Below are 7,981 nucleotides of genomic sequence, written 5' to 3'. Positions count from 1 at the left end.
GTATGACATTATTTTATCTCGTCGTTTATTAAAGCAAATAGGGCAACCGTGTGTGTAACAGCCTTGATATTCAAAGACAATACCTTTATTTGCATTGTCATTTTCCGGAGGTAAATAGCCATCTACACGAAACCCTTCTGGAAGCATAAATTCACGTGCTCTACCCGCGTGTATGATTTCCCGACCAATCTCACGTTCACACTGTAACAGCCACTGTATTGACTTTTGCGAATGATTATCAGCGCGTCGATATCCACCTGCTGGAATGATACCGATAGTTTATTCGCGTAAGAAATTTTTTCTATACACAATGAAGCATGCAGAAGCTATGGTCGTTGCCTCTGTAAACGGACAAGTATTCCCGCACTTAATGAAAATTTTGCGAAAAGCCATGCATGCAAGTATTAAAATTTCTACATCCATACGGCAATAATCGAGTATTTCACGTTGAAAATCAAACTCATAAGTATTTCGGTTCTCCTCATACCATACAATAAACTTTTCCCTCTCAGACGTCGACATGGCATTAGGCGCATAGAACGATGCTTCGGGTAAAGCCCCAACATAATTTTGATTATCTAAAGTATTGAATAGATGAGGAAAATATCCTTTTTTGCTAGCTGGCGGTAGAGAAAAGGTTTGTGGTAAAGCACTTAATTTCATGTGAAAATAGTTTAAGCTATCAATAAATTTTGTTCGCCCGCATTGAAGCATAATTATATTTTGTCCATTCAATATTACGTTTGGTACTATTGAGGTATTTTCAACGATTTCTCTCAAAATAAATTGCGCATCAAACCCACGAGAGTTATGAGCAATACAAATTATTTGACCGAAGGTAGTTTTCTCGAGTACTGTCAAACCTATTAATTGTTTAACTGGATCATCGCGAAATATATGCTCTCTTACACTACACGTATGGCATAGTATATTTATATTTTCATCATCCATGCAATCATCGCAAACCTGTTGTACAACACATAGATTTGGAATGTGTATTTTTATCTCTGTATGTTCACGGTAAGCAGAATCTTGACGCGTCTCAAAGTCATAAAAAATAAATAAGTTTTTCTTTGGGGATTTACGATTAATCTGTGCGTTAACATTACGTCCAATGGGTTGAATATAACAGAGCTGATTTACATCATGTTTTTCGCGACATAAGTTGCACCAATTGATTCCACACTCGTGCTTGGCTTGTAGATATTAATTCGTTTGCAACACATATTACAAACTTTTACTACATCGCATATTTTTTTATTATTTTTTTTTGTATGACCCATCTATTTTGTGACGGTCGAAATATATTTGTCCGTAAAATTCTCGGTTACATTCTACACACTTTATAATATCTATATTAGAATTACACGTTGGCGCACAAAAACACCTGTCACATTTGGCTGTGCATCTATGCTCATCTACGTATCTATAGCTTTTATTACAATGTTCGCAGAAAAAACGATTGCGTGCAGCACCGGTTAAATTTAATATTGTATCGAAATGACGCCTTCGCGCGTCGTACGTAAAAGGGCGGTTCTCCACTTCCAAAAGATAAACTATCGTATATTACAATAGCGATATTTTTTGCAACATAATACCGCTGATACGTCTCTATTTCTTGTATACCGCACCCGTTTGCAGGAATTACGACGTTTGCATTAATAGTAAGGAGATTTGCGCGCTCTTTTTGCATACCACGTCTGCTATCTCTGACAATATTCCAAGTATCAATGGCTTCGTTTGAAAAGAATTTTTTATACATTATAAAAGCCTCCCCGACAATTAAAGCTCTTGGCAAGCATAAATTATCGTTATTTCTTATAGATACAACCGATCTCTGAGATAAGCTATCAACACTCATCCTCTTTCTACTTCCACCTCGGCCACCATTAGGTATATTAACAAGTGTTAATGTTAGAATAAAGCTCTCATCTATTTGAAAATCCTCATTACTCTGAGCTAATCCGCTTATTAAATTCCATAAATCATTGTAAAAAAAATTATTTACTAATCGTAAAGATAACCCACCCGGGCCTCGTGCAAAATTTAAACTTCTAAAGGAGACGCCAGTCATGTCGTTTTCATTACATAATGAAATTATATAAGAATAAATATCGCGAATAACTAACTCCAACCAAACTATCGGATTTATAGATCCATCCTTCGGTGGAGATCTTGTTTTTAGCACAATACGTCTACCTTCTATTTTATACTTAGATATATAATGCGAATTTTGTTGGAAAATATCAAAACGATTACCAGGAGGCTGGATATCCTCATCCTCTCTTTCCTCATCGACTCCTTGATAATTCATATTATCGTCTGTTTCGCTTCTCTCCTCATTCTCCTCACTGGGCTGATTATCCTCTTGTTCGTAGTCAGACAAATCATCATTATTGCTGCTTGAATTTTCAATTCTTCTTCTTTGTCCTCTACCAACTTGAATAGAAAAATTACTTTCATCAGCCTCGTAATCCTGCGATTCTACAGAAGTATTGGTGTTCGAAAATGATGTAGATAAGGGAAAAATGGTTGTAGAAGAAGAACAAGATGAATCGTCAGAGTGATTATGTTCTGAAAAAATGTATTGAATACAAAATATTTGAATACCCTATTTTACACTTTCTTATTTTTAAATTATTCTTCTGGTGGTCCTGAAAAACTCTGTCCCAGACGATTAAACACTTCATGTAAATTTTCAGTGTCTAACAGTATGGAATTTTTATCTTTACAAGCATTGAAAAACCAACGTATTTCTTGTGCTCTTCGAACATACATGATGAGCATGATATCTTGTTTCAAAGCCCTGGGGTACTTTGCAAATCCTTCGAGACCACGTCGAATAACTTAAATAATATTTAAAAATAAGAATTTATTTCAAGAAAAATGTATATTTAATACAGCATAATACTCACGTTCATTAATTTGACGATCTCTTGGATTTCTCTGGTTAAAAAAATGCTCGGTGACCAATCCTCCAGCGCTTCTTCTTGTGTACCGTATTTCTTCGGGTTCTACTAGTCGGGCCAAAAAGTCGAGGATTTGTTGCCGTCTTTTAACACATGGATGCTCCGCATACTCAATAATATTCTCGCTTTCATCAGCTGCTCGTTCCATCAAGCGCTGTAGAATATTATTAGAAGCAGCTGTTGGCTCTATACATGTGGCAAGAAGGTGGTCAACATTAACTATGCGCTGAGAATCCCTATTGGCAGGTACATCTTCAGCCTCTTCCGCTCTAGCATCGTGCTCATTCTGCGCTCTCTCTACTGCTTCATCTTCCTCCTCCTCCTCCTCCATCGCCTCATTCACCTGAAGACGCACCGCTGCAGGCGCCGCAGCCACCGCTGCTGCTGCTTCTCTCCTTACGGCTTTACTCTCCTCCGCCCGCAACTCCTCTCCGTGTGCATCGGCAGCGCTCACCCCCACCATTTCAGCCGGTACAAACTGTACATCGGCTACAGCATTCAGCGCTTGCGCTGCATCCTCCTCTTCCGTCTCACTTGCCTCTCTTTCTTCCTCCTCCACCTCCTCCTCCTCCTCCTCCTCCTCCTCACCTTCATCCGATGACGTAGGTTCAACATATTCACTTGATGTGTATTCTGTAATATTATCATCATCTTCATCAGAGGTTATGTCGGCTAACAAATTTTCTAACGCTGAAATGTAAAACAATTTTATGTTAAAAATACAGAGCTTACTTTTTATAATAAACGTTATATGTATTCAAAGGTAGTGATGCATACAACACATGAATATTAAAATCTCTTTGATGTCGAATGAATTAAAACAAAATATTAACCGATATTTGATTACACATTTTTTAAATAAAAAAAGCAAGAAGTATAGTGAGAAAAACAGTTGTTTAAAAAAGTATTCTCACTGTCATAGAATATAGCGGATGTATATTCTTTGATTTTATAATTATACGTTATATTACTGTAATGATAAAGAGATACGCATCGCATGCTATGTAATATGACAGATGTAAGAAGCTAATATCCCTAGCGCTGAAGCAGACGACTTGAAAACACTAGGCGTCATACGTAGCAGTCGACGCGTTCTACGGCAAGAGCAGACGACACTGCGTTACGAATGTGTGTATGCGCGCGCGCGCGAGTGAATGAAACAGAGCTTGTAGCAGCAGTAGCAGACGACGCTATCAGCTGTGGCACCGTTTACCTCGTTGCCAAGTACAAGTGCTGTTTGATTTTTATTAATGACAACGCGATATAGTGCAGAGAAATTGCAATCAATAAAAATGTACTCACCATTATTCTCCTAGAATGCTGTCATTAACCGCGTCAACACAGGTAAATGCGCAAAATTCTGTTGCATACAAAATTCTGCTGCGCATCGCATAGCTAAGTTGCATTTTTTAAAACACCTGCGTCTAACAACACTATTTGCTTGAAGATTGCCCGCGATGCGAAGCACTACACTGCGTAAAGACTCCTCGGCTACGTTATACATGCTTGCGAGCTCTTGATTTAATGCAACTACTCTCATGACTACTGAGCTCCTGAGGTAAACGTAGGGTTTATATAGTATAAAAAACGTCTTGCTAGTGGGGGGATGTGTGGACTCGCGCAACAGTATAAAGCACAAAAAATAACATCCTGTGATAAGTTTTGCCTCAGCTTTATCATTCGCGAGTATCAAAATTTCGCCGAATGTCACTTACACGGTAAGAGGATCGACTGATTAATAGGTATTATATTACCTACGCTCTCACGGGTCCAAGATGCATAACAATCTGAAATAATGATACCGTCGACGATTCTCGCACGATACAAGGCGGCTGAAAGCAATGCTCTATCACATTTAATAGCATTCGACTTCCTGTGCAAGCGATGACCATAGCGATTCTCATACAAGCAGATCCATTTTTTCCGCGCATAGGTATCGACTGTAAAGACTCTTGCCACCGAGTAGATACTAAAAATATCAAGTTCACGCTTAGAGCAGTCGAGAGTCAAAGATCATGCTCTCTCTCCCTCTCTCTCTCACACACACACACACACACAATCGTAAAAAAAGTATCCCGTGTTCGTCGAGCAGCAAGCAGTATCAAACATGTATAGTTGTTTTGTCACACTAATTCATCTCCGCTGTATAGGTATCGCCTGCTAAGACTCATGGCGACAAGTGGATACTAAAACATATCAACTTCTTGCGAAGAGCACTTGAGAGTCAAAGGTTATGCTCTCTCGCGCTTGTAAAAAGTATCCCGTATCCGTCAAGCATTTCGCTGCACAATGCGTCAGCCAGCTCGTTCGGGTATCGGGTGTACGAGCACATGTGCGGTATCGAACAATAATCAGCACAAGTCTAAATTTTTCTCCTTCGTCCCTCCTTCTCCTCCTAGGCCCTACAGATGACTGCTTCGACTACAGTCGTCAGTTCCAAGTTGATCGTAGTTCCACTAGGATGTCTGTGAAAAGTGTTGTTTTACGACAGTTGGAGGAGCAAAGCTCTCTCCTAAAATCACGGATGGAGCGTACGTCGCGGCTCATACAGCAGCACGGCGACACGTATGCTGAGCTGTATGAGGAGCGTGAAGAAATCAAACGCACGCTGCACATCATGAAAAGTTCACCTTCCATCGGCCCCGTCAATTACTACATCCCTAAGCTTGGGGTTGTATATGAAGTGTGTGCGCGGGTGATGAAGCGTATGACCATACGCACACTCTGGACGTACTGCACGGAGTGCAGGGCGCGATGCTGTACGACGTGCAGCAGAAGAGAACTGTGGTGTTGCAGCGTAGGAACAGATAAGAGGGAGCAGACGGAGGTGGTTGCTGAGGAGGTGATGCAGCAGCAGGAGGTTAGTTAGTTAATAAGGTGAATATCTTATGTTTGTCACAATAGATTAATTATGTGTATCTTTACACAGGTGGTGCATGCCGATGAAGATGCTGCTATACTAGATCTTGTGAAAAGGGAGGAGCAGCAGGAGGAAGCGGAGATGCAGCAGGAGGAAGCGGAGTTGCAGCAGGAGGAAGCGGAGGGTGATGAAGTCGATACGGAGATTGATATAGGCGAATAATTTTGTCAATTCGACTCGCCTGCATCTGCCGACAACATAGCTGACAGGGGAAAGCTTGTCATCGTGAAGATAGAGGCGAGTGCTGAAGAAGAGACAATCGACGTCGTATCGTGAAATTTTGTGTTTATGTGCGTGAGTGTATAGTGAACGCGTAAGTTTTATCATTAATTATATTTACCCGTGTATGTGTGTGTGCCTAGATTAGTAATTAAGAGTAAGGAGTGATGTGTGAGAGTGTGTGCGTAAGAGAGAGCGTGTGCGCAAGAGAGAGAGAGAGAGAGAGAGAGAGGAAGAGTGTGTGCGAAAGAGAGAGAGAAAGAGAGAGAGAGAGAGAGAAAAGTAAAGCTTGTGCGTGAGAGAGAGAGAGAGAGAGAGAGAGAGAGAGAAGGAAAGCTTGTGCGTGAGAGATAGAAGAAGAGAGGGAGAAAGGAGAGCTGGAGAGAGTGTGTGCGTGAGAGAGAGAGAGAGAGAGAAGGAAAGCTTGTGCGTGAGAGAGAAAGAGATAGGGAGTAAAAGAGAGCGTGTGCGTAAGAAAGAGTGTGTGCGTGTAAGTAAGAGAGAGAGAGAGAGAAGGAAAGCTTGTGCGTGAGAGATAGAAGAAGAGAGGGAGAAAGGAGAGCTGGAGAGAGAGTGTGTGCGTGAGAGAGAGAGAGAGAGAGAGAGAGAGAGAGAGAGAGAGAAGGAAAGCTTGTGCGTGAGAGAGAAAGAGATAGGGAGAAAAAGAGAGCGTGTGCGTAAGAAAGAGTGTGTGCGTGTGAGTAAGAGAGAGAGAGAGAGAGCGCAGTGTAAGAAGCTAGTGTCCCTCATGCATTAGCAGACGATACGATTGTGTGTGTGTGTGTGTGTGTGTGTGTGCTCGCGTAAGTGGACGTATGTGTACACATGTGTGATTGGAATTATATTGTTTATGATAATTCGAATAATAATATTTTTTATAATAAAAACCATTATACATTGTAAGAAATGATTTTTTTATTTACTAACTTGGTGTGTGGAAACAAATGACATCATTACTATTGTATCCTTATCTTATCAATGTAAACAAATAATTTAGTTAAGGTATTGTTTGTTTACATAAATAATTAATTAAAATTATCTATATTACATGTAATAAAGATAATTTTAATTACTTATTTGTATAAACATGATACCTTATCTTTATTACTTGTTGACATTGATACGATAAGGATGCGCAGTGATGACGTCATTTATTATGTCTCCCCATACCGGCTTACTTACTACTAATAATAACCAATATTATTTAATTTATGTATGTGTAATATTGTTTACTGTCATAAAACTTTTTTTTACGAAAAAGCTATTCCGTCTTATGAAATATAACAATTATATTTTATTCTCTTTTATTTATCATACTTTTTAGTCTTAAATAAGCTTTATTTGTATTTACATCTTCTTCACATACAATTCGAGCTCTTCTTTTGTTTTTCGTTCTTATTACAATGCCACGCAGAAAACCTCAGCGCACTGCAGAAGAAGAAGAAATTCACCAATTACAAGTGCGACAGCGAAGAGCTGAAAATCAACGGCTTAGACGACAAGCGGCACGTAATTTAATTAACGATGAACGTGGAAATACTGTAGACGAACAAGATTATTTAGGTCCGATGAATGTTTTATGCACTCATTGCAATGCAAAACATTTTAATGCAGAAAAAGTAGCACGTAAAGAATTATCTTTCAACAGAGATTAGTAGAGAGATTGCCGATGCCGTGTTAAAAAGGCGTGCTGAATTCGATCATGACACCACCATACGGTGCGTACTCGAACTATATGCATCTAGCAAAAATCTCCCACTCTCGCGTCTGCGCACTCACCAGCTGCAGTCTCGCGCGCTGATTGGACCACCGAGCTCGCGCGCTGTTCAAAAAGAGATGAGGGGAAGAGCTATTCGGGAGCCGATAATGCGCA

At 39.9% G+C, this 7,981-nt stretch overlaps 1 protein-coding gene across 1 annotated transcript; it reads right to left on the bottom strand.

Annotated features, from left to right (window-relative positions):
• Positions 1-1,266: 1,266 nt before the first annotated feature.
• LOC116417208 lies at positions 1,267-3,709 on the bottom strand. Its single transcript, XM_031929201.1, has 2 exons — positions 2,916-3,709; positions 1,267-2,574 (listed from the first exon to the last, which is right to left on the bottom strand). Exons 1-2 carry the CDS (start codon positions 3,430-3,432, stop codon positions 1,439-1,441), a joined length of 1,653 nt encoding a protein of 550 aa, XP_031785061.1. The 5' UTR covers positions 3,433-3,709; the 3' UTR covers positions 1,267-1,438.
• Between the last annotated feature and the right edge of the window lie 4,272 nt (positions 3,710-7,981).

Source organism: Nasonia vitripennis (assembly GCF_009193385.2).
Source record: "Nasonia vitripennis strain AsymCx chromosome 1 unlocalized genomic scaffold, Nvit_psr_1.1 chr1_random0003, whole genome shotgun sequence".
Lineage (NCBI taxonomy): Eukaryota > Metazoa > Arthropoda > Insecta > Hymenoptera > Pteromalidae > Nasonia > Nasonia vitripennis.
This window is presented reverse-complemented; position numbering and strand designations above follow the sequence as displayed.

What these genes read in the sequence shown, in the direction of transcription:
- LOC116417208 (XM_031929201.1), bottom strand. Translation starts at nt 3,432, where the DNA reads ATGGTGGGGGTGAGCGCTGCCGATGCACACGGAGAGGAGTTGCGGGCG. An exon ending in AGATCGTCAAATTAATGAAC is followed by an intron (nt 2,575 to 2,915) that starts GTGAGTATTATG and finishes ACATTTTTTCAG; the next exon opens with AACATAATCACTCTGACGAT.